At 45.6% G+C, this 26,726-nt stretch overlaps 2 protein-coding genes across 2 annotated transcripts; one reads left to right on the forward strand and one right to left on the reverse strand.

Moving 5' to 3' along the window:
* Window positions 1–383: 383 nt before the first annotated feature.
* On the reverse strand, window positions 384–21,946 carry duox (dual oxidase; the record flags this gene model as incomplete). Its single annotated transcript, XM_083654573.1, has 33 exons — window positions 384–506; window positions 7,274–7,402; window positions 7,639–7,794; window positions 7,933–8,091; window positions 8,250–8,482; window positions 8,764–8,917; window positions 9,060–9,187; window positions 9,303–9,352; window positions 9,508–9,607; window positions 10,129–10,359; window positions 10,560–10,738; window positions 11,411–11,458; window positions 11,536–11,605; window positions 11,715–11,890; window positions 11,974–12,067; window positions 12,499–12,724; window positions 13,028–13,201; window positions 13,612–13,814; window positions 13,920–14,033; window positions 14,150–14,287; window positions 14,414–14,532; window positions 14,672–14,847; window positions 14,992–15,155; window positions 15,263–15,365; window positions 16,751–16,841; window positions 16,963–17,059; window positions 17,888–17,951; window positions 18,249–18,415; window positions 19,622–19,820; window positions 20,305–20,492; window positions 20,900–21,064; window positions 21,649–21,732; window positions 21,880–21,946. The coding sequence occupies 33 exons, from the start codon at window positions 21,944–21,946 to the stop codon at window positions 384–386; spliced, it is 4,569 nt and encodes a 1,522-aa protein (XP_083510699.1).
* A 1,136-nt stretch (window positions 21,947–23,082) lies between these two features.
* duox2 (dual oxidase 2) lies at window positions 23,083–25,493 on the forward strand (the record flags this gene model as incomplete). The annotated part of the gene is made up of 7 exons (XM_083654595.1): window positions 23,083–23,229; window positions 23,467–23,524; window positions 23,658–23,792; window positions 24,252–24,459; window positions 24,575–24,789; window positions 24,928–25,118; window positions 25,375–25,493. The coding sequence occupies 7 exons, from the start codon at window positions 23,083–23,085 to the stop codon at window positions 25,384–25,386; spliced, it is 966 nt and encodes a 321-aa protein (XP_083510721.1). The 3' UTR covers window positions 25,387–25,493.
* Between the last annotated feature and the right edge of the window lie 1,233 nt (window positions 25,494–26,726).

Consider the following 26,726-nt stretch of genomic DNA (forward strand, 5'->3'; position numbering starts at 1 on the left):
TACAAACTAACTGTGACAGCTACTTCCAGTGACAACAACTCAACAGAGACCAAGAAATAACCAACATAAGCTTTTTTCTTCACCTTGTGTGAAATAAACATTTCCACAGTTGATTCTACATTTGAATGTGACACCTTATGACTCATTATCAGTCATTAAATATGTTAAAAACAATTGTTTGATGGCGCAAATGATCAATAAGCAACTTCATCTTTCACTTCATGTAATGCAAGAAATCAAAACTTCCTGAATTGGTTCTACAATTATGTGTGACAAAATAATAATTCCTCATTAGGTGCTGCTGTAACTAGTATTCTCCAGCAGCTAAAATTGGCTCGTCTTTCCTTCTGTAACCATGCAGTCCTGCTGAGGAGGAGGACGAGTTAGAAGTTCTCATAGTGATGGATGAAATGTGCCTGGTCCTTCCTGTTCATCTGCTGGCAGGCTTTCTCCACATTCTTGGTCAGTCCCGGAGGGCCACAGCTGAAGACACCGATTTTACCCACCTACAGAAAAGACAACCATGAAATTACATGCGCAAATTCGCAAAAGCTGCGACCACATATAGTCCATGGGCCAGAGCTCAAAATTTCACTTGTTGGTACCACTCAAGGTGGCAAAACTTGCTTATGATTTTTTATAAGATACATGTCTGTAGATGATATTTTGGTATGATATACATTGCTGAGTGGTAGCTGTGACACAGTTACCAGCTTGTGAAGATAACCACCCCTAAAGTAAATTGCATTTTAGATGCTGGTGCATATCCTTGTTTAGGCTCCTGGTCAGGACATTTTTCAATGTTTTGTACTATTGTCTTTGGTCCTATTTTAAAGGGGACCTTCTTAGCTTTCATTTAAGGCCAGTTGTGAATTTCTCTGACAAATATAGAGGTGACTTGAGCTCTTCAAACCATCAATGATCCACAATTTTCACCTAAATTGTATAATTTCTTTTAGCCCTGTGACATCAAGGAACATCAGAGACACGAAACACAAAAACTGGAATGCTCGCAGCACTCAGAGGGGCGTGACTGGGATGGCTTCCCTGATCTGAACCTGAGTTCTGTTATTGGACTTCTGTGCTTTAGACATGGATTGGCCATAACCGATTTATCTTATGGATAGAGCAGACACAATCCATGGGATAGACATGTAAAAGTGTGAACACTTATTTCCAACATGGTCCCTGGTCTTATAAAAACAGGACATACGGTAACACATAACATCAAATAAACCAAATAGAACAATCAACAAAAACACACAAGTTCAATAACCATGACAACGGAAGGCTCGCACATTACTCTAGTTTACTCAGCAATCATTTTTTTCAGGTTTTTAAAACCATTTAGAGAATTTGCCGCTTTAATTCCGTTAGGGATGTTGTTCCACTCCTCTCCACCGGTATAGAGGAATGTAAATGGTAAATGGTAAATGGTCTGCATTTATATAGCGCTTTTATCCAAAGCGCTTTACAATGAGTAGATAGTCTACATTCACCCATTCATACACCGATGGCGGCAGGCTGCCACGCAGGGTGCCTACACACCATTGGGAGCAAGGAGGGTTAAGTGTCTTGCCCAAGGACACAACGACAGCAGCTGGGAGGGAGCGGGGATCGAACCGCCAACCCTTGCATCATTGGCCGACCCGCTCTACCTCCTGAGCTAAAGCCGCCGAATGTACTTCTCCTAACATCTTATGCCCATAGGTGGATTATGACATGATGGGCCCCTGGGCATGGTCACATAAAGAGCCCTCCTCACAGCACACATACCAGTATGAAGAATTAAAGCCATAATAACTAAGACACATTCACCTGACTCTCAACAGGATTTACAGCACAGCCACCTGAACACTCAAAAGCCAACAGCACAATAACAAGAAATACATTCACCTGGATCTCAATACAGTGTCCAAAATTATTCAAGATTCAAGATTCAAGATTTTTATTGTCACTCCGTAGTACAAGTATCACGTGTGAAATTCTTGTGCTGTAGACTCCGTTACAACATAGTGCAAAATAACAGGGCATATAGGTGCAGGAAAACAAGAGAAACAACAAGCAATAACAGTAAAGCAATAAAAACAAGCCAGAAACAGTGACATTCACTGCACATAGGTGCAAATAGCATAGACACATTTAAACATAATTAAACATTCTGTTTGCACAGGTGCAAATAACATAGACATAATTAAACATACGTAATGGTAGCAGCTGCAGTACAGCTACTACATGATTGTTTATTTGTGTATGTTAAGCAGTCTCGTGGCCTGCGTGAAGAAACTGTCCCTCAAGCGATTTGTTCGTGCTTTTGGGACCCTGTATCTCCTCCCTGAGGGTAACAGGGAGAACAGGCTGTTGTGGGGGTGGTTTGTGTCCTTGATGATCTTCAGGGACCTCCTGAGGCACTGCTGGTTGTACAGTCCCTGCAGTTCTGGCAGCTTACATCCTGTTACGTGCTGGGCCGCGCGCCTCACTCTTCTTAGCGCCCTGCAGTCCATGGTCGTACAGTTTCCGTACCAGGTGGTGAAGCAGCCAGTCAGCAGGCTTTCAATGGTGCCTCTGTAGAAGTCCCTGAGGATTTTTGGTCTTAGCCCAAATTTCTTCAGGCGCCTGAGTCCGTGTAGTCGCTGTTGGGCCTTTTTGACAACAGTGGCGGTGTGGCTGGCCCATGTCAGGTCCTGGTGGATGTTGACTCCCAGGTACTTGAAGCTGTCCACCCTTTCCACCACTGTGCCATTGATGGTGATTGGGGGGTGTGCGCCCCCCCCCCCCCTCCTGTAGTCTACTACAATGATCTCCTTGGTCTTGGAGACGTTTAGAGAGAGGTGGTTGTCCTGGCACCATTGTTCCAGGGCCTCCACCTCCTCTCTGTAGGCCATCTCGTCGCTCCTGGAGATCAGCCCCACGACTGCTGTGTCGTCTGCAAACTTCACGATGGTGTTCGAGGTTTGAGTCGCCACGCAGTCGTGGGTGTAGAGGTCGTACCAGAAGGGGCTGAAGACGCATCCCTGGGGTGCTCCTATGCTGATGGTCAGTGGGGAGGAGGTGAGGTTGCCCACTCTCACCACCTGGCGGCGGTCTGTCAGAAAGTCAAGGATCCAGTCACACATTGCTGTGTTTAGTCCCAGATCCTTGAGCTTGCTTACCAGCCTGGAGGGTACTATAGTGTTGAATGCTGAGCTGTAGTCCACGAACAGCATTCTCACATAGGTGTCCTTCCCCTCCAGGTGAGAGAGGGGAGCAGGGGAGTGTGGGGCGGATCTGTGATATGACCAGCTTTTCGAAGCACTTGCTGGCTATGGGCGTGAGGGCTATTGGGCGCCAGTCGTTGAGGCTGGTCACTTTCTGCTGTTTGGGAATGGGGATGATTGTTGCTGCTTTGAAGCAGGAGGGAACTTGCCGGAGGGAGAGGGACTGGTTGAAAATGTCTGTGAATACGCCTGCCAGCTGGTGGGCGCAGGCCTTGAGGACCCGCCCGGGGATGCCGTCCGGGCCGTCCGCCTTACGTGGATTGATACGCAAGAACGACCGGCGCACCTCATCCTCAGTGATGGTGAGAGGGCGGGGTTGTTAGAGTCCAGTTTGGACTCCAGCTGCTTGCCGTATTCTCTCCGTGCTTTTTTGATTGTGGCTCGGAGGGCATATCGTGTCTGCTTGTAGTCTTCTGGCGTTCCGGAATTGAAGGCGGTGGTCCGGGCGTGAAGGGCAGCCCAAACATCACTGTTGATCCAGGGTTTCTGATTTGGCATTATTTTGATTGTTTTTGTTGAGACTATGTTCTCGGTGCATTTTTTTATGAAGCATGACACCGTTTCTGCGTATTCTTCCAGGCCTCCTGTATTGAACTCCTCCCATGCCACTTGGTCAAAGCAGTCTCTCAGGATGTCGTCTGATTGGTCTGACCAGCAGTGGGCGGTTCGGAAGGCCGGGGGCTGTTGTTTCAGCTTTTGTTTGTGCCTGGGGACGAGCAAGATGGAGGCGTGGTCCGATTTGCTCAAGGGGGGGCGGGGTGTAGCCCTGTAGCAATGGCGGATGTTTGTGTAGCATTGGTCCAGTGTGTTTTTGCCTTGTGTGCTGAAGTTGATGTGCTGGTGGAGGGTGGGCGCGTGCCTTAAGGCAGGGAAGATAGCATTCCGCCTTGCGCCGTCCGCCAGGTGTTCTGCCGAGTTTTGAAGCATCCCCACCTCATGGGAGCATACTTGTAATCATTTATACAGAAATGTAACTTTTTTAAAGTGATATAATTGTCTGGTAGACGTGACCTCCCTGATTTCTAAGTTAAAACAGTCCCGAAATATGTTGGGGATGCAATTCTCGGCCGGGATGCGGAAAGGTTCACGGCAGGTGTCGCAAGCGCAAATTAGAGCCGTGCCAAAATCATCTGCGCCCCAAAATGCCTGCGCAAACGGGATGTGGGCGGTCTTAACTGCCAGAATTATTCACAGGCGTGGCCAGGCAAGGCTAGGCATTAGTCAATCAAAACCAATCAGATTCCCGTCTCGCAATGGTTTGTTTGCGCAAGGCTGCAATATGCTGTAATTATCTCCATGCGTAATAGAGTGTACTCACTCGTGCGAGGACAGAGAGAGCTTATTGACAGATCGTCTGTGGTGCCAACGAACCTCCGGCTTATGAAGGTAAATAGCCTATGTCCATTGTCCAACAAGTTTTCTCAATTCATTTCCCTCTTTGCGATGTGATACAAGTCCCCGGGCGCTGTACGAGAAAGCGACCACTGCTCCTGGCCTGCCCCTCGGAGGAAAGGACATGCCTGGATGGGTTAAATGCAGAGGACACTTTTCACCGGCCACCGTCAGCATGAGTGTGTTGTGGCCGCATGCATGTATTGTGGTGTTCGTGTGACAATAAAAGACGGGCTTGTCCGTTACGAGAGTTTTTTTCACAGGCATGCGCTTGTGTCCGCCCCCAATTTGCATTGCGCACGGCGTTAAACGAGCGCAAACACTAAATTAGCGCTTTTGGGAAGATAGAGCCCGTGGTGGGTTTCATTTCAGAGCTCCGGTTTGTCAAACTTAACATCAAACGTGTCTGTTGTTGACCTAATTGAGGTGTGATTACACTTGCATGCAACATGTGTTTATTGTTTATCATTTATTTCACTCTAATCAAATTGTTGAATTCAATAAGCGACTTTGACCGCGGCACGGCATGGTTGTTGGTGCAACCCTTCTGAAACTGCTGATATCACAACAGCCTCAAGAATTTACACAGAATGGTGCAAAAACAACAACTTTGGTCAGCAGAAAAGTATGTCAGAATGCAACACGTCAAACCTTAAGGCGGATGTCACTTTGGTAGCCGGTTAACACAGAGCTAAAAGCTGATACCTACCCAGTATAATTAGTCTAGCGTTCCAGTAAAGTGCTCAGTGAGTGTAGCTATAATGCCAGGGCAGCTTCTGTTTTTCTCTTGCACATTCATTGCAGTGGACTCCATTGTGTATTTGAGTTGAGGTTTGCCAAAGTGAAAGGGGTTGGATACTTCAAACAGCACATATTACATTTTTCATTTTCTAAAAAATATTTACTACTGGACTGGCTATATTAGTCGTGTAGCTGCTGGTGGTGGTGGTGGGGGGTGTTCAACCACTTTTGTGAGGCACTGAATGCATGTCACATTCTGATTAGGGGCTGAGCCCCCCTACAGGGTCTGGAACTACAATCGCCCCTGCTCCTCATAACACAGAGATAAGTCCAGCTACCAGCAGTCTTATTATCAGAGCTCATCTTACTTCTTATACTTACTTCTCAATTACACTAATCTATTATTGACCTAATATTAATTAGGATATGAATAGATTATTAAAAGCATTTTAACTTCTGAGCTGTTCTTGTTCTTGTTGAGTCCAAAGTGGGGGTTTTCTAGGTGTGAAAAGGGCGGAGGTGTTTAGGTCCTTTTCTCAGCAGACAGGCAGGTTTCCTCTTGAAGCAAACAGCAGTTGTTGTTTGTGGTGTGATCAAACACGCGGCTCTCTGTCCACTCAGAGGCTTGTTTCTGAGAAGCGACAGGCAGGACAGGAGGGCTTCTGAGAAAACACATGATTTCTGTGACATCACACATCACAGACACACATGGTGGGCATGATGGGCCCTGGGCCTGGACACATAAAGCCCCCCCCCTCCTCAGAGCGCACATATGCAGAATTAAGGCCATAATAACTAAGACACATTCACCTGCATCTCAACAGGATTTTAATAAGAGAAGTGTCCGTGTGTCGGGCTGAAACTTTCAGGGTGTGTAAAGAGCACCCGTGCGGGTGACCTGACAGAGCCGTATTTTTTTATTGGGTGATTGCCCTGATGACCTAATGATGTGATGTCATCAGTGATGTCATCAGCGAGGGGGCCAGCTCGGCGAGCTGCAGGGCAGGCGATAGCGAGCCCGCCCAGCGGGCAAGCCTAGGCCTAGTGTTATACATTTCCAGAATCCTTAGTCCTGGTGAGCATTCCAGTTTTTGTGTTTCTGATGTTCCTTGATGCCACAGGGCTAAAAGAAAGTATAGAATGTAAGTGAAAATTATGGGAAAATGTGTGTCATGGATGGTTTGAAGAGCTCAAGTGACCTCTATATTTGTCAGAAAAAAATCACAACTGCCCTTAAATGAAAGCTAAGAAGGTTCCCTTTAAAACAGGTCCAAACACAATATTATAAGCCATTGAAAAATGCCCTGGCCATGTGCCTAACCCAGGATATGCACCAGTGTTTAAAATGCAATTTACTTTAGGGGTGGTTCACTTCACAAGCTGGTAACTGTGTCACAGCTACCACTAAGGAATGGCTATCATACCAAAATATCATCTACAGACATGTGTCTTATCAAAAATTACAAGCAAGTTTTGCCACCTTGAGTGGTACCGGAATCTGGTCTGGCCCATGGATTTTCCGAAATGCAGGGTGGCAGGAGCAGCCCACCCTACTGCGCCTCAGTCACCCTGCATTTCGTAATTTGCCCCCCACCTCCCCCTTTTAGACAATTGGCATGAACACACACACATACTTGACCTCCATGCCAAATTCCAGCCTCCTAGGGCAAAAACTGTGCTGCCCGCTAAAGGGTGGTGACCTTTTTGTGGACCAACCAACCAACCAAACGACCGACCAACTGACATAGTGACTTATAGAGCTGCTGGTCACAGCTAATAATGAACAAAAGATGCATCTTTTGTCATGTACAGATTTGTGTTTGGTGGTGCGGGGCAAAGCTTTGCAGAAACACAAGACAGATGAAGATGGATGGAGCACCGACCTCCGGGTGAACCTCCTGCAGCGAGCTGAAGAAGGACACAAAGGGCGGACGGCCAAAGTGGGTAACAGAGCGCAGGCCGGTGAACAGACTGCGGTTCCACACCTTCTGGAAGTGACGCTCACACACATACTGTACGCGCGCGCGCGCACGCACGTACGTACGTACACACACAAACAAACACACACACACACACACACACACACACACACACACACACACACACACACTGCACATTACTGGTTTACGATATCCTATAACATTGATGCACAATGCATCTATTTAAGGAAAACAAATCACCATTATTATGAAAATCAAAGTTTATTATTCAATGCACTGTAAATGTGAATGGCGGCTGCAGATCTCACCAACATGGTGGTGCGGAGGTCAAACTTCTCCGCCAGCTGAGTGATGTAGGTGTGGACTGACACCAGCTCCAGGGTGTCCATCTCCTCCACCTCTCGGATGATGTCCGACACCCACTCAAACTGACGCTGTGTCCGCGTCACCCAGATGAAGTAAACCTTCAAACAAACAGCGAATGTCGTTCTCAGCAACAATTTGTTGGTAAGCGAGTTGATGGATTACTAAATGAGACCAGGAGGTTTGAATGCGGCAGTAAGGTGCACAAGACTAAATGTAGGTCGCTCTATTTCAAGCACCTTTTTACACAGAATCTTGGACTTGATAGAGGACTTAAACACCAGGTCCTTGAGGATGGATGCGAACGGGGTGACACCGATCCCTCCTCCCACCAGCACTGACACCTCAAAGTCAATCCACTCCTGATGGCCCTCTCCAAACGGACCGTCCAGGTACAGCTTGGGATGGAATGAGACATCATCGTCACTGTTATAAAAGAGTGGAGCAGCAGAAAATGCACACACACACACACACACACACACACACACACACACACACACACACACACACACACACACACACACACACACACTCGTAAAACCAGGCTATGCCCTGCCTTTGGGTAGGTGCCCAGCTCCAGCAGACTGTCCTCGGTGTACAGCTCTCGCAGTTGGCTGGTCCAGGGCCCCACGGCGCGGATGTGCAGTGTGAGGGTCTCTTCGTGAGGCGCTGACGTCAGGGTGAAGGGGTGGTACTCATCTGTGCCCAGCATAAGGCACGCTATGCGAACCCACTGGCCCGAACGATACACAAAGCCCTGTGGCCGCTTGAACTCCAGATGTGTCACGCCTGCAGGTAGGACAGCCGTCAGAAGCGTCAACTCAAACGCAACATGCACGCACGTGTTACATGATCTTTACTGAAAACAACCAAAAGCTGCAATTTCCTAACCAAAGACTGAAAAACAGAGAGAGAGAAATGAGACGCTTAAAGAAATAGTGCCTATAAGTCACACTCACAAAATGTCAATGGGAAAATGAATGGGGAATTCACTCCTGCACAACCTCGGAACCCGGAATAGGGCGTGACTTTAATAGGCACTCTATTGTGATTGGTTTGTCGAGTGTCACCTGAAGGCAGCAGCTCAGCTCTGACCACGGGGATCTCCACCTTCTTCCTGCTCAAGCTGATCAGCTTGTCCAGCAGGAAGAGCAGTGCCGGGGGGATCAGGTAGATGTAGAAGCGGGGCTCTTGGAGGAGAGCGAAGCTGCCGTGGACGACGGTCTGTTGGGAGGAGCACAAAGCCAAGACCAGCAGCGTCACACCACTGATGAAACCTCCTTTCATCTAACGGACCCAAATCCAGTATGAAAAGCGTGGTGAATGCTGATGATTTGGGGGTTTTGAGTGAGAAGGAAGTACTCACTAGAATGTAGATAAGAACGTAGAGGTAATGTGTGAGCCAGAAGCCACGGAAACTGATGTGACGGAAATAATGGGAGGCAAAAACATACATGAAAGCAAAGACAAAGAGAAGCAAGACACCGGTCATTCCTAGAACAAGGACAAAACAGAACAAAAAAACTGAATTATGTTCCAATATGATCAGTTTGGGGCTTTGCGAGGAACAAGTGAGCTGTAACATCAATCTTTTGTTTGCCTACCATACCTGGAACGGTCTGAAAGAACCACCAATACCACTTTAGAGGAAGTTCAGACCTAAAAATGAAAACACTAAATCAGCTACACAGTGGAAATGCATAGGGAGTCTCCGACGGAAATCTGGAGTGTTGCCAGATATGCATACAGTACCATCCCTCCACCGCAAAGCATAATATAGGATACCTGCTCAAATCAAACGTTTGAAACATTACCCATTGTTCGCAAAGACCTTGGGGAACAGACAAGACAGGATGCTGAGGTCACTGATGGAGAAGATGTAGATGTTGACCACATGACCCAAGCTGTGAACAACTACAGTGAGAGGAGAAATGGGAGTGAGCAACACAAAAAGAACAAGCAAAGAAAACAAAACACAAACATCACAAAAGTGTCAGGATGTAAAACAGATGCTGTTACAAATAATTGGCTTCTCCTTGTACTGTAGTTTATATATATATATATATATATGGAGATATATATATATATATATATATATATATCGTATATATATCTCCAGGATATAAGGTCAGCGACCAAATGTAAATTATAACAGAGTATTAGTCGCAGTCTGAAATCAAAACCTCTTATTTTTCTTCTAAATACAATAATTAAAGGGCCACTTTGCCCATTTTCAACCAGCTTTGTATCATGAAAAAGCTGGTTGCACAGTATCAGTACGGTAGTACTGTATATGCAAATTAACAGTGTTTAGTTCTGTGAATGAACGGAGAGCTCTCGATCCAGGCAAGATGGAGCGAAGTTAAGGAGGGAGATTCTCTGTTGAGTAAGAAAATCCATTCCAAACTGTGAGTTTTTCTATCCCATCTTCCAACCTGTGAGGATGATGGCGGTCATGGCCATGAATCGGTGGAAGTCGATGGCGGCGTCGAAGGGGATGTAGCGGTTTAGGAAGGTCTCGCGGCACAGCGTGATGAGGTTGCGACACACGGTCAGCAGCATGTACGGAAACAGAAAGGAGATGGCCGCCGCCGAGCCGCGCGACACGATGATGCCCACCACCGAGGTTTCTGGGACACCTGAAGAGTCGGCCTGCAAACCATAGTCTAAACACAGAGCTAGGAGTTTTTAATCTGTTAGTTCAGAGCTTTCCTCCACAGTGGGATCACACTGTAGGTAGTTCAGGCAGAAGCAGATGGGAGTGACATGAAAACTGTTTTGTCACAGATGCTATCAAGGACTGCAATGCATTCTGGGATGATAAGTGAGCAGAATGGGTAGAAAGAGGAGAATGAGCTCTACTCACAGTAACATCTTTCGAGACTGATGCCAGCCACAATGCCGTAAACGATGATGAAGCAGACGATGTGGCGGCGGTAATTCTCCACGAAGCGTTTGAAATGCTGAATCTTCTGCTTGATCGGGTTCCGTTTGTATTGCTCGCGCTTGGCATTCACATAGACCTTCGGCGTGTGGAGGCCTAATCTGAAAGCAGGCAATGCAGTTGGACCTTTTAAGTACGATTGCTTTTCAGTGAATATCCTTTGATCTGTGCTTTGTGGCGCTGTGGAATATTTTGACCATATTCAGGTCACACAGATCACAGAGAAAGCAAAGCATGACATTGTAACGTGCTACGGTCGAAGGGTTCAAGAGCTATTGCATCATGTGAGCAACTAAACAAGTTCAAGAACTTTTGGTTGACCATAATCCAGCATGGTCTGCTGCACAACCGAACCACAGTATGCTCAATGGGTAATTACTGGCACCACTCGTGCAAAAAGAAGTAGTAAACTTCCTCAACTAGGTGATAGTTTTCAGTAGATACTGAAGTACTAATCTGTGTGTAAATGTGTAATATATACAATTTTGAATGACACATTTTTCTGATTTCACTGGACTTTAATGCTGGCCTCACGCACCTGACCCATAAGCCTTGAGTCAAGAGCGCTTTCTTTATATCATTGAATATACAATTTTGGCAATGACAAAACTACTGAAATGATAAAATGCTCTCATCTCATGAACCACAGAAAGGAAAGATTTGCTGTATTATATATTATCCTCCAACATGTACAATTAGAGTGAAACGTAGTATTCCTAATACTCAATCATTTATAGCAGCAGAATATTTGAAAAATCAAACAAGGAGCCTACTTTTTCCCCTGCCGTCTGCGAATCTCCTGTCCATCTGTCTTGTTGCTGCTGCAAACAGAATGTGGAGAAGGATCAGATGGTGGGAAAGAACAGTCTCAAGGGTCACATTTGGCCTGCTCTCTTACCTGCTCGCTGGGCAGATGAAGGACACTCTCTGGTCTCGACTCAGCCGCTTCCTCCCCTGCTTCTCCATCCCTGCACACGCACAGGAGACACACCGATCGAGCGCATCACATAAGGTTAGACTACAAAGCAAGAAAAAAAAGAAGACCTGGAGCAAGTCTTGGAGGAAACATTCTTCGACCTTTGACGTTGAGCTGGGCGAACTGCAGCTCCTTCTCGTGGTCCCGCAGGAGGAAGTGGAAGTCCTCCCATGTGATTTTCTCCTTGCGATCGAAGGCTGCGGCCTGCAGCATGGCCTGGATACCGTCGTCTGCCTGGCTCTTGGACAGGGCGCCATTGGAGATTTCAATGAAGGACCTGCAGCACACGTGGAGGCAAAGATCAGACACACAAGAAGATTTGATGTGACTAGGAACAAGTAGCACAATAACATGCCAAACCTGAGCATCCTGGAAAATTCCTCTTTCGATAAGAAACCATTTCCACCAATGTCATGCATGGAGAACATCAGTTTAGATTTTTCCTCAGGAGACCCTGGGTAAACAGACATATTATTAACAATATGATCTCGGGCTGCTAGACTAGACTGTATTGGTTTGGAACTATATTGGAAAGATACTGGCCTTTTATTAAATATTGGATATTGGCCACTGACAGTATTGATCACACTGACCACAGCTACATAAAACAGTCTATAAAACCTGCAATTACCTTTTATTGTCCTTGCCAATTTTATTAGTTAATTTCATTGTTCAATAATGCTTTTTGTGAGATAATTATTAATTTGGAGTTTCCTTACATTGAATGCGTGGGGTGGGTCACCCTACATCAAATTAATTTCATTGGGATTTGTTTAAGAATAAAAATGATCGGGGGAAACCCTGAATTCTTGTGGTTTTTAGGCATGAAAACAGTTTAACGATATTTTATATGATATATCGGCACAAAATATTGTCTGGATTTACCTTTCATAAAGATGACCATCACATCAAGAAACTCCTGGAAGGAGAGGTAACCGTTGCCATCTTTATCAGCTAGCGTGAACATGGAGTCGACAAACAAGGAGTCAGGCTTGAGGCCCAGGGCATCAGCGAACTCTGTGGCTGTTAGCTCACACTGCAGAACCTCCATGGCTTTCCTGCGGGACACACCGCTCATGTCCCCAGCATCACTCTTCTCTATTTCCAAGACCTGCAGACCAGCGGGACAGTGAGGGGACGGTGTCATTACATGTTGGATGTTACATGTTAGTGTCATTTATCACCAACGTCACCTGAGGTTATGTCCATCATGAGGTCACCGTCAAGGCCACCAATTAGTTCGCTTGGCTTGAGGTCGGACCTAACTTGACCTCAAACAAGTTTTGACGACATTCTGTGACCTGAGGCCACCACTGCTGCAGCAGAGTGCTGCGGGCTAGAGGTGAACATCCGGAGGCCGACCGTACCTTAGAGAACGCGTGGCTAGAGGTGAACATCCGGAGGCCGACCGTACCTTAGAGAACGCGTGTCTAATGAAAGTCTCCACAATCTGAGCTCTCTGCTCTTTGGTCAAAGCCTCGTTCAGCAGTTCCTTCTCTGTCATCTCCTTCACTCTGATGTCCGTCACCTCGGGGCGCAGCTGCTTGACCAACTCTGCACGCTTGCTCTCTTCTTCGAAAAACAACACCTGGGCATGCAGAGGTCGGCAAAGAAAGAAAGACAAACCAACAGAGATGGAGAGAGATCAAACTGATGTGGTCATTGGCAGAATGGCAGGGATGAGTGGTGTCATGAATGATGAGCGAAAGTGAAAAAGCAATCTTAAGAGCACTTAGAAGCAAACAAGAACATAGAATTTGGCTCGACATACTGACTGCAAATATAGAAGGCAGCAACATTCCTTAGGCTTCAAACAGAGTGCTGCTACTTCTGCATTCAGATTGAGCGTTCGAGAGCCCGACCCCCCCCCCCCCCCCCCAATCTCAAACTACTCACCAGGTCGTACTCTTTGATCTCAAACTACTCACCAGGTCTCAAACTACTCACCAGGTCGTACTCTTTGATCTCAAACTACTCACCAGGTCTCAAAGTACTCACCAGGTCGTACTCTTTGGGCACTTTGAGCAGCAGTGCTTTATGGTGGCGGTCAGTGGAGAGGAGGACATCCAGGTAGGCCTGGTTGCCCAGATTGAGGCAGCGCAGCGCCGGTCCTGACCTGTTGAACACCTGCAGCCCCCTCTTCTTATCCACCTCCACACTGACAGGGTGCAGAGCTTTCCTAGGGCCCTGCCACTCATAGGCTGGGGAGGGCAAGAGGGAGAAGATGTGATATTGGATATTATAGAGCATAAGTGTAAAATAATGGGACATCATATAGTAGAGGAAAAATATGACAGATTTCACACCCATGATTCCCACAGCAGGCTCCTCAGTTCGGTCGACCACTTTCCTTCTTTTCTCGAACTTCCTGTACTTGGACTTGCGGAAATATGCCACCACACAAGCCACAAGAAAACTCACTGTGAGGGTCAAGCAATACACAATGAATTAGTTTGACAGTAAAGGCTCCAGTTGGTCATATCAGATTCATTACAATGAATAGTGGTGGACTTGTTAGTATGGGTAGGTGACTGACCAACAGGAAAGAGGAACAGAACAATGATAAATATGCCAAAACCAGCTTTGCTCCCATCAAAGTAGTAGAGTTTGGTGGCATTGGTGCAGGGGTGGAGCAGCGATGCGTTCACTTGTGCAGGCTGAGGACAGGGGTCACCTTAGGGTCACAGAGAGACCGTTTTTACTCACTGGATCATTAAATAATATATTCCTGTATCTAAATTGAAACTCCTGGTGTTTTCCTACACACCAAATCCAAAACACCAAAAAAATTTTTTTTTACCATCTCTCCAAAAGAATACTTTTTTTTGTACATCAGTGTCCTCCGCACTAGTGACTGTCACAAGGATGTCATGAAATGTCACATTGCGGATCGTCTGGATCTCCTCATCTGTGAACAGACTGAAAACACACCAAAGTCAGCAAGCGACTGTAGTAAGACGAATGACCCACTATGATATGAATGGATGATATTTCTCAGACTGCAGCAGGAGTAGGTACAATCACAGCTCAGAGAGCTTCTTTTCAGAGGAGCTTATACCCATTCTGTCTGTTCTCAAACCAGAAGCGGTCTCCGTTTCTGATGCGGTCAAACTGGTCCAAGATAATGGTGGAGAAGACTGGACCTGGACCATCGAGAGACTCCAGCAGTCCTCCAGGGAAGAGTTCCAGTTTCGAGATATCTCCGTTATACAGTTCTGCAATATCTCGCAGTAACTGTTGGAACAGGATACACAACAAACTTCAATGCACAGAATTAGTAGGGTAAAATGTAGTATGTAGTTTGTGTGAACCTACATAATCAACATTTGTTTAAGGAAACAATTTGGGATCAATGCTTTGGGAGCCTCTAGTATTCACCTGGGAGTTGAGTTTAGGGTTTATGTCTTCAAAAGTCTTCACAGGAGGGAGATCCAGAGCCTGTCGGACCTGATTGTAACTAGGTAGGCCAAAGTCTCTCCCTCTCTGGACGGTCATAGCCACCAGATCCGACCGGGTGAACCTGAGTGGGCCGTACATGAAGTCTGGCAGGGTGAAAATCAGATCAGAGCTGTGAATATTAGTCAACAACTTTTGATTGAATGAGTGATATCCAGCGAGTCGATGACAGTGAATGAGAAGGATCAAAGACCTCGCAGGTCTTCCACAACAACATTGTCTTCTCTCTCTGCGATCTGCGAGGCCATGCCCATCAGGAGGTCGTCTATGTCCTGGCCAGACTTCACATTTGGACTCTGGGGGAGCGGAATTATATATCAGATTTTTTTTTTACAGAATATCTCAGGAGTCTCTTCTCTACATTTTAACATCTAAGCCCTTTTCCCACATGCGCTTTGTACTGCAAAATGACCGGAACGTAGTCTAATGCCTGCATGTGAGAAAGTCGTCGTGCCGGTATAAGCGCGACCCCGTCATCGCGGAGATTTCACCAGTTTGGAGCCAGTCAGAAGAGCGGTATGCGCGATAGCGGACTCAAGTAGAGAACGGGTCCAGTCATTTCCCGCGACACTCTCATGGGCGAGGTGTACACACGTTGCTTAATGTTCCAGCGGGCATAATCTAATCATTCGCGCACATTAAAGCAAACTGGCGAAATGATCTTGTGATAATAAGAGCAGTAGCCTATGTCAGCTTCATGTGTGGGTGTGCTGATTTTCCCCTCTCTCCTCTCTGCTGCCTGCTCGTCCTCCTCCTTCAGTGACAGCCCGACAGGGACACAGACGAAGCAAATGCACGAAGCGAAATGTGGAAGTATTTTGCTTACGTTGCCGACAGCGAAGGCAAGCCCGGACACATCAAACGAAGCCAGTCTGTAAAAAGTGCTTCAACGCGACGCAGGTGAACGGATAAACAAGCAAACTTATTTCACCATCAAGAGTTTTGCCGGCACGTCACTCCCCACCCGCTCTGCAGTGCCGCCCCGCCCCCCAACATACAGGCAAATTCGCTGCTATATTCCCATATGCGCGAGCCAAGGTGTGAAGGGAAATGTCCGATATTGACTTACAGGTAATTTTCCGGTACGCATGTGGGAAAACGGCTCTACAGTAACGGATGCTATCTGGAAGAGTTTCAAAAGAGCACAAGCATATTGCATCTTAACAGTGGAAGCAGAGTATGCCCATTCTTTGGAGCGAGACTTTGAAGAGAAAGCATCATGAACCATCCTGGCATCTCTTTGCTCACCGCACCCTGCCTAAACCTAACTTTTGAAGAACTACTTTGAACAGAATGTAGCTTATTCTCATTAAGCGTGCACTAAATTACAAAATGAAGCATTTCCAATAGGACAACTGAGAATGTCTTAAACACAAACACATTTGAGTTGGACTTAATGGGCTGCATGAAAACAAAATACATTAGAGTGGCACAAAGTCCCCCCCCCCCTCTAAAGAAAAACTAATAATGCATATCAAAGCAATTTGTAAATAAAGCAATGACCAGGAGTGAATCCTGCCAGAGCTTTCTCTACTGTTGTCTCCCTCTCTACTTTCCCAAATAAATAAATAAACAAACAAACAAACACAATGGAAGTTATTTCAATGGGCACACCAGTCCATTTATGGCCAAATTCTGCATTGTGTTCCTTTGACAATGTACCAGTATGATCATGATATACCTGCCGCTTCCAAAAGCTGTTACAAAGACGCATCGCAGGTGATAAGCCGCCATTTATGTCGATGATCTTCCGAAAATGGCAGGTCCTGTTTCTGCAGCAAAAACATGAATCGATGCAGAAAAGAAAATATTTCTTATGAAAAATCAAGGGTTTTTGCATGAGGTTTGATTTTCAAAATATACAGTAGTAAACACATGGAAAAGAAACAGTACCTCATGTAAACACCAGGGGGGACCATAGTGATGCCAAAGCGTATGGCAGCAGCCTGAAACTCAGGAGAAATCCCTGGATCGACAAACTTCTGATAGCCTGTATGCAGACAAAATATATATAATATGATATAAAACCCATCCTGAAATACAGGAAGGGGATAAAAACTATTTAGGAAACTGCAAGCTGTTTAATACAAAGAAAACACTGTGTAAACCTGACTGGGCTACTACTGAATCCTGATCCTGGTAAGCAGTAAGCAGTAAGCACAGTAAATCATCCATCTCATCAAAGTGAGGAAGAAAATGCAGCATAGATCTATAGAGCTGAACAGTCATGTGACATTTCTTGTCCCGGAAGAGAGTTCCCCGTTAATTTCTCCATAGACATTTCGAAAAATCCTTATATAACGAGTTTTAAGGTTGGAACCAAGCTAACCCCGTGACCTACTGAATCGTGACTGACATAAAACATTTCAGTTGGAGCCAAAATTGGTTGCAGAAATCTCCTAAACAATTAAAGTGGAAGTTTCAAACATTAAAAAAAAATATTACATTTTCACTGTAGAAGGCTACTTAGCAGCCCCCCTTCTCATGGCTGCAGTGAATATTTCTGGTAAAAAACACGGTGTCAACTTGGCATCTCAGGGCTTGTGGAGACTTGTATTATGCCAAGTGAGCAGTATGAAAAGCTTTTCATTTTTGGGTGAACTTATGCTTTAAGAGTAATTCAAACAGATGGGGTCATCTGGCCATTCTCCCACTGTAGCTGCTTACTCAGCAGAAGGCTCACCTTAATGTTCTGCTGACAGAGCACATACTTCTACTACATCCCACACCACCACCCATCACCTAACCATGGCTTGTGTGGTCACAGGTGCATTACTCATTCTACCTCATACGTACACACACTCGGCCTGATCCTTACCTGGATAAGGGGGGAGCTTTTTGTTTCCAAGGTAGCCAGGCAGCCATTCGTACAGAGCAATATTCTGTTGAAAAAGCAACAGAGGTCAAATTGATTGCATCTTTTTTTTTTTGCCGTGTTTTGAGTTATTGCAATCAAATAAAACCGCAATAAAACTATAACCCGCTTCATAGAACCATTCATTTAAGATGACTGTGATGTTGTTCTGGACAGATCATGCAGAGGACAAAAAACGAAACTAAGACCATTTCATCCATCAAGTCGCGACCACCCGGTGTTGATGCAACCTCCTCCTTTCCACAGTGCAAATTAAAGCAGCACCTCTGCATTGAGAGGATTACGCGGAGACGTTTCGCTCTACCTGGAATGTGGCCACCACGGTCTTCCTGGTGTTTTGAAACAGCTTCTCGTCTGACCACCCTGGGTGTTCCTCGTGCAGTTTGGAGGCTACATAATTGTGGTAGCGAAACCAGATAATCCCCTCTGCTGCCGTGAACATGTTCTCATTGGCCCAGGCATTTCCCAACTCTGGACACAGAAGAGGGCAGAAGTTAGGGGGAATTCTTCAACTCAATCACAGCATGCACACCGTTGGTATAGTCACCAACAGTAAACAGAGAATAGATCGTGTTATATAACCATCCTACTATACTGGCCCAAAGAAAAAGATACTCTTACTGGTGTAGCGTCATACTCCCATTCCCTGAGGAGGATCTCTGACCACTAATGGGCTGATAATGTGGGTGTTTGTTTTCTAGGAGCTGACAACAGAGCGGTGACAACAGGAGCAGATCCTCCACCCTGCTTAATAACTATACACACCTTTAACAACACTGGCAACAAAACAGTGCTGTCAGGACGGCAGCTTCTGCACTATAGAGATGGGGATTTAGTGTGGTGAGTGTGACAGAGCGTTTACACAATACAGTCATAATGCACGTCAGTCAGAGCCTCTCTCCGCTCAGCCAGCCAGGCATGCAAGCAAGATAGCAGAAAACCTGGGTCAAATAGTATTTGCAAATACTTCTGAGTGTTCATTTTAAGCAGTGTGTAGTACCAAAAGGGTGGGCTTTGCCACAATATAACAATATGATTTTCTCCCCAATTGAACTCAGCCAATTCCCCCTGCCAAGCTGGCTCGGTCGTTGCTCCACCCCCTCTGTGGATCTGGAGAGAGTTGTAGACGAGCACATGCTCCCTCTGATACATGTGAATTCGCCAGCCGCTTCTTTTCACTTGACAGGAGGAGTTTCACCGGCAGGATGTAGCACGTGGGAGGGTTACTTACGTTATCCCCCCAGTTCCCCTCCCCTCTGAACAGGCACCCTGAGCGACCAGAGGAGGCGCTAGTGCAGCGACCAGGACACATAGGCTACCCTTGTCCGGCTTCCGACCCGCAGACATGGCCAATTGTGTGTCTCTATGGATGACCGACCAAGCCAGAGGTAACACCGGGTACGAACCTGCGACCCTTGTGTTGGTAGGCAGGGAATCTAACCTGCGACCCTTGTGTTGGTAGGCAGGGAATGTACTGCTACAATACCCGGGCCAGGCGCCCTAGTTTAGGGCACTTTTCAGCAGCTGATAACTTACTAGATCTTTTCTGAATTTGCCTCATGTGGTAAAAACCCTCCCATCTGGCTCTCAATGAAGACTAAACTCAACGCTGAGAATTCTTGACGAATAGCATTTGATCCAGGTCTGGTTTGGAGAATAAAGTGTAACATCTCTCACCGTAGAGGCCCTGGGGACCGTGCTCGCCTGTGGAGGGGTCTGCATTGCTCCACATGAGGCGCCCCCCACCCTGCTTGGGCATGTCCCAGTCAGAGCCTGAGGTCAGGAGCCCTGCAGAGAAGCTCCTCAGGGAGTCACACCAGGAGGTGGAGGGACCATAGATGGAGCTGCCATCTATCCACGCTGTCACCAGGTTGACCTGTGTGTTGTATTTGTTATTAGCTGAAGATTGCATTTTGGGAAAGAGAACTTCAGGTGACCATAATGTAAAAACTAAGCCAGTCCAACATTTGGACACACCTGATTGAATTCAATTATCTTAAGCTTTATCTAAAGGCCTATGCGTAAATGCTTGAAATGACTATTATTAGAAAAAATGTATTTAGATATACACACTATAAATAGTGAAGCTGATGCTCATATGAATTTCTTTCCAAAGCCTTTGCGTTTCCATCAAGACAGAGAAGAGCTACTTTAAAGAATCTAAAATATAAGATCGATTTTTTTTTGGTCACTGGATGACTCCATTTGTGTTAATTCAGTTTTGATCTCTTTACTATTATTCTAAAACATGAAAACTAGTAAAAAAACAAAGACAAATGTGTGTCCACAGTTTAGACTGCTAGTGCATTTTTCTGTGGGGATTTCTTGTTGAAATGCCAGGGTCAACATGCAGGCAGCACCTGTATACGAGGGTTATTGGGACTCTGACTGGACTCTTTGTCCCATGGTCCTCTCTGGAAGGGAAGCAGGACTTTCCCGGTGTCAGAGGGGTCGAAGACGGGGTCTCCGTTTGGGATTGGGATGTTCATAAACTCTGGAGGGCAGCCGGGGGCTCTCGAGTCAAAAATCTCAAAAGTGACATGATAACCTGGAAAGTCAACGTGAAAGTAGCCTATTTTAGTCGAGCAACCTGATTCTGACAAAGAATAGCCTACATGAAACCACAGAGTCCCCCCCCCCCCTCAGTGTGAGGCTGAGTTTTTCCCACTCAATCACTTATCTTAAAGTAGGGCTGGGCCTGGGCAATATAATGAATATTAGGCTATATCGATATTGTAATATGAGACTATATCGTCTTAGATTTTGGATATTGTAGTACCGGTATTGTGATATGGCATAAGTATTTTCCTAGTTTTAAAGGCTGCAGTAGCATAGCATCTAGGCCTACACTACAGTGATGTCATTCTCTGAACTTATCATGCAGACTGATTTTATTTTTATTTTGTCCATATCGCCCAGCCCTATCAATGAAATGGTAACTCATGACATATTTACCAAAGAACACAGACAGCACTGTCTGGTTGCGGCTGGAGGGCAGCCCGTTGGGGCCCTTTGTGAGCAGGCGGCTGACTTCTCGAGGGTTTGGCAGCAGCGGCTCCTGGACGGGCTGGTACACACCGTCCGAGTACTGCGCGGGCACGAGGCGCACAAGACGTGAACCTGCGCCAACACAAACACAGCTCATTGTTGCCAGATTGGGCGGCTTTCCGCCAATTGGGCTGTTTTGGGTTGCATTGTGCGAACGAACGCTATGGTGCGAAGAAGACAGTAGTTCAGGTGCAGCGGCGACACGCTGGTGTCATGCCGAGTTTTGCACCCCTGCCGAGAATTGCATCCCCACCTTCCGGGAGCATATTGTAATGATTTATACGGAAACTTAACTGTTTAAAAATGATATAATTGTCTCGGTAGAGTGATCTCCAAGCCAGGGGGCCTGTCCTGGCTCATGGAGACCGACTTTGATGCATTAGATCCGCGTGGAGGTGACTTCCATGCTTGGGGCTCTCTTCTGGCTCATGGAAGCCGACTTTGGTGCTTAAAATCTGGGTACAGATGACCTCGAGACCTGGGGATCTCTCCTGGCTTTATGGAGGGGGGTGCAAATCTCGGCGGTTTGTACCTGCCGAGATTTGCATCCCTGTTTTTAAGTTAAAACAGCCCCCAAATATGGTGGGGGTGCAATTCTCGGCGGGGGTGCAAAACTCGGCATGACACCTGTCCGGGCTGGCCTGGCTGCTACTCACCGACTGCTCCACGCTTGGGATAGCCCAAACTGTTGTACCAGCCGTCACAGCGGGGAACCTCCCAGTCTATTTTACACTGTGAACCTGCACGTCAAGCCAAAAAGGGACAAGTCGTGTTTTAACACACTTCTCTTGCAGAACTATATATGTCCCCCACCACAACGCTATAGCTGATTAAAGTGAGAGTGGACGTGAAATAAAACTAGAGACAGATTCCTATAGGCTACTTACGTTCAATGGCAATAAGAAGCAAGCCGACCACAGCTGAGAGACTCCAACCCCGTTGACGTAAATCCATTGATGCGAGAGATGCTCTTCTGCTCACTCCGCAGGAACAGAGAGAGTAGGCTCTAGGCTCTAGGCTAGTTGAGCGCTTTCTCAATGGGAAGACAAGGCGAAGGTAACTGACATGTAATAATACTTCATACAATGCTTTTGTCTTTGCATGCTATTGTAGGCTATGTTTTTATTGATTTAGCAAACCTTTGAGAAAGAAGAAAAAATCAAGTCGCATATAGTGACTGGTTGAATGAACAGTGTTAGAAAAAGTTGGCAGTGAAGTGCCCAGCAGGTGTGCAAACTAGAAACCTATAGAGAGCAGTTCCAAGGTTCTATGTGAGCAGTGTAGATTGAATAGGAAAAAGACGAAAGTGTTGCAGCTTACCTACTTTAGAGGATGGAATGTAGTGCAGAGAGGTAGCCTAAAGCAGAAGTGCAGGTGAGCTATTGGGTGGTGGCAGGTGGTGCAACACTAAAGCCAACATGGCCAACAGCTTATCACAAACTGCATGTGACCTGTGTTGCCCAAATGGGAATGGTCATGTCTTCTGGCTCACACCTCTTTTCCAAAAGCATTCCAGTCAATGCATCCTCCTCCCCAGTGACACAAAGGAGGGCCGGTGGTATAAAAGAAGTGTATGTTCCTGCAACATTCACACTTTCTGTCCCCTATGCTCTCCTCTTCTTTCAACTTCCAGGTAAGAAAACCTCTTCTGGATTTTTTTTTTTTTTACCTTTTTCAGTGATGGCCTTTATCTGATGCTGTTAAAAACCTTTCCATTAGTTTGAGAGTGTTAACAGGATGGACCTAGATCAAGAGCCTATTTACACTACAGTGAGTTAAGTGGTCATACGACTGTATAGGATTGCACGGCTTTATGCACATGGATGGACTGCACACTATTCACACTATTTACTTTGTTTGCACACAAAAAAGTGAGAATTTTGAGGCAGGCAGAGTGAAACAGTGAATTGAGACATATGTGCCGTTACACAGATGTAATAATATGCCATTTCCTACAAGGGGATTGCATAAGGACGGACGGAAGGAGCTGCTATCTCAGCATCTAAAGGTAACTGAGAGCCTCGCCACTAACACTGTCTTCTCTGTTGCACTGTCTGCTTTCAGCTGTGTTGGTAAGATCTGGAGCGAAGATGACTTTCTACGATGACATTTACCCATTCTACCCTCTACAAAGAACCTCCTTCATCTTTAATGGTAGCCTGCTCACCATTATTCTGGTCTTCCTTGTGCTAGCACTCAGTCTCCTCCTCATTCTGCCAGGGATACGAGGGAAGTCGGTACGTGCAACCCATCAGATCAATTATCACAAATATATTGTATGACCTCAGAATGATTGTATTTTTTAATTAAATATGAGAGAAAACTGGGGGTGGGGGGTGACAGTGTAATTGCATTCTTTTATTGAATTGCGCTCTCCTTATGCATTTTCCTTGTCTGTATCAAATGTATTTTGACACCGATCTGTAAAATGCACCCCCATATAATTCATATTTTATTCTATTCCTTCCCATCAGAGGCTGTTCTGGATGTTTCGGATAGTAATCAGCTTGTTCATTGGAGTTGTGATAGTGGGTGAGTTTGGAATTTCTCCTCTGAAATAATCAAAGCCCTGCAGTGTGAATTGTAATTGATGAAATGGGCAGTTTTTCATTTTCCTGTCACTGTCAAACGGCTTGCGATTGATCTTTCTGTCCCGTCTGTCCAGCGCTCAACTTCACCAGCGACTGGGCCGAGGGCAGAATGACCACAAACGCCACCTACAAGTCTTTCAGCAACGCGGTGGTTAACGCTGACGTGGGCCTACACGTCGGACTCTATGGCATTAATGTCACACTCAAAGGTGAGTCATTTCTTCCGCCGCAGCGACGACAATTAGCTGCTCTGTGTGGGCTTCTTCTACATTATGCCCGTTTATCGGCAGCTGTGAAGTTTTGCGAGACTTGCATCTTTGACAGTGAACTTTGTTCAGTAGTGTCATAAAATGTTTCTGCGCTTACTTTCATAATGACTCAATACTTTGACTCCAGTCACTACAGTAATGTCTTTTTTTTATCCGTTCATTTTGTTAATGAATGTGAGGCATGTGTGTATCATCATGTGCGAACGTATTATGCATTTTGTCCATTCACCATTAGTGGAATGACGGAACAGTGTCCGTGTTCTGTCTTAGTCTCAGTCTGAGTTAGCGAATCTTATCACGATTTAGTAAGACAAATGTATTCTTGTCCTATAGTATACACTTTCATTTTCACATTGACAAAAAGCTTATACATTAATGTGTCCTTCTTATCTCTCTCAGGCAATCCGGTTATACAGTTTAATGAGACCATAGACTACAATGAGATGTTCAGTTGGCGGGACACTATTGAAAAAGAGTATAAGGACGCCTTGGAGAGGGGCCTGCCCAACCCCATCCTGTACATTGCTGAGAAATTCACCCTTACCAGCCCGTGTGGCCTCATCTTTCAGTATCGATACTCTGGAAGATACGCCTCTGCTACTCTCTGGTAAAATTAAAATAAACTCACAATCTGAAAAAATATGTCAATGGTGGTGTTGGGTTTTAGTAGATCCTTCTCAAAAAGCAGATTTTGTAATGGTTGCACATTATTTCTTCCATAGGACTGCGTTTTGCTGCTGGATGCTCGCCAACATCCTACTGTCCATGCCGGTCATTCTGTATGCTGGTTACATGATGCTGGCCACCGCTGCCTTCATCTTCTTCTCCATGGCCTCCTTCTCCACCATCATGAATTTGCCTCAGTGCATGTTCTCCATAGGCACCGCTTCATTTGAAACAGAGTACAGCCATTCCTTCTGGCTGGCACTTGCCACAGGTGATGAGTTGCACTAAACACAATACTTACTCAGGGATGGCCTGCTTTGTATTACTGCTCAATACTTTCAGGTTTTGCACTTTAAAACTGCATGTCTACGAATTGGCAATAATTTCTCTTATCTGAAATGGTTTCCAGGTGTGCTGTGTACTGTCATTGGGATGCTGGTGGTAATGTTGGAATTTTTGATACCAGAGAAGATGAAAGAAGCGTTCAGTGTCGGTGTGGACAGTTTTGAAGATGAGGACATTTGTTACGGAGAGGGTTACCTAAACTCAATTTTCATGGATGGCATGAAAACAACACCTTTAACATCAATATCGATAGCAGTAAGTGGCAGAATCTGAAATGTTTATACTAGGCTATACATTTTGCCACATCTAGCCATCATTGAAGTCACAATTTGTATACCACTGCTGCACTCTTTCTTCTCCCCAATATGTATTGATTGGAAAAAAGCATTTGAAAAATCTTACACGGCATCTCCAATTTCAACAACATAACATCTAAACAACACAACATTTAAAGAAACAATTTCTACCGTCGTCGCTGGTTGATTGTGATCATTTTGCTTCTGTTTTCCAGGAAAACGTATGAAGCCCTCAGGCAGCTTCTCCATCCATCCATCTTCAACCACTTATCCGGAGTTGGCTCGCGGAGGTAGCCGTTCCAGCAGGGGACCCCAAACTTCCCTTTCCCTGGCCACATCAGCGCTGACTGGGGGATCCCACGGCGTTCCCAGGCCACTGTGGAGGTGTAATCACTCCACCTGGTCCTCGGTCTGCCCCGTGGCCTCTGCCCAGCTGGACGTGCCCGGAAAGCCTTCCTGGGGAGGTGAACAGGAGGCATTCTTACTAGATGCCTGAACCACCTCAACTGGCTCCTTTCTATGTGAAAGACTCTGAGTCCCTCATGGGTGACTGAGCTTCTCACCTTCTCCCTAAAGGTGATGCCTATTTATACAGTCTATGGGTGATGCCAGCCACCCTCCTGAGGAAACCCATTTTGGCCGCTTGTATCCGCGATCTTGTCCTTTTATGTCATCATGACCCACAGACAGTTCATGACCATAGGTTGGCTTCTCCAGCCAATACTTGAAAATATTTTTGCTGAATGTGTTGCACAGGGAATGTCTCCTTTCAGACCAGACCATTATCTACATGAGCCTCTAAATATTTGTGTAAAAAGTATGTACATAATAATAGCATTCTGTAAACATTTTGTAACTGTTTCATGTTCATTTTCATGTTTGTCAGTAGTAATAAATAAAACATAAAGTTGTTTATATTGTATTGTTGTATTATATTATTGGGCAGTCATTGTTGACTCCTTTTGATCAGAATGGAGAATGAGACAAAGCACAGATGGAATATTAATAGTTTGATTCTACTGGATAAAAACTTATTTTCAGGATACACGTCCGTATAAAAGGAACGCACACTCCTTTACTTCAAAAATGCATGTTTTATTCCACAACACACACAACAGCGCGTTTCTGTTATGGAATAAAAAATGAACTTTTGATGTCAGTCAGTCTGTCCTGCAAGTTTGTGGAGAAAGTGTGCGGTCCTTTCATATGGATGTGTATCCTGAACAGAAGTTTTTATCCAGCGTACTTTGACTTTTCTTGCTGTGACCTCACCAGCAGCAACTCCTGCTCTGGATGTGCACGGGTGCCCTCCTATTGAAGTCATAGTTTGATATTGATTAATTTGACCTTGAATAGCCATTCAGGTATTCTAATTAATGCTAAGCATGTAGACTGGCATGACACAAATTATGTTCTTTAATATGTGCTTAGTTTCCAAGCAGCGTTCCTTCCAGGTTGAACTATTCCTCACTTTCTGAGGTCTCAATAAATGTGAAATAAATTTAAGTGGAGGATGAATGCCGATCTGCTCTGGAAAGTAGAATTGATTAATCTCAAATGCAAGCGA

The sequence above is a fragment of the Poromitra crassiceps genome, assembly GCF_964638095.1.
Source record: "Poromitra crassiceps genome assembly, chromosome: 18".
Lineage (NCBI taxonomy): Eukaryota > Metazoa > Chordata > Actinopteri > Beryciformes > Melamphaidae > Poromitra > Poromitra crassiceps.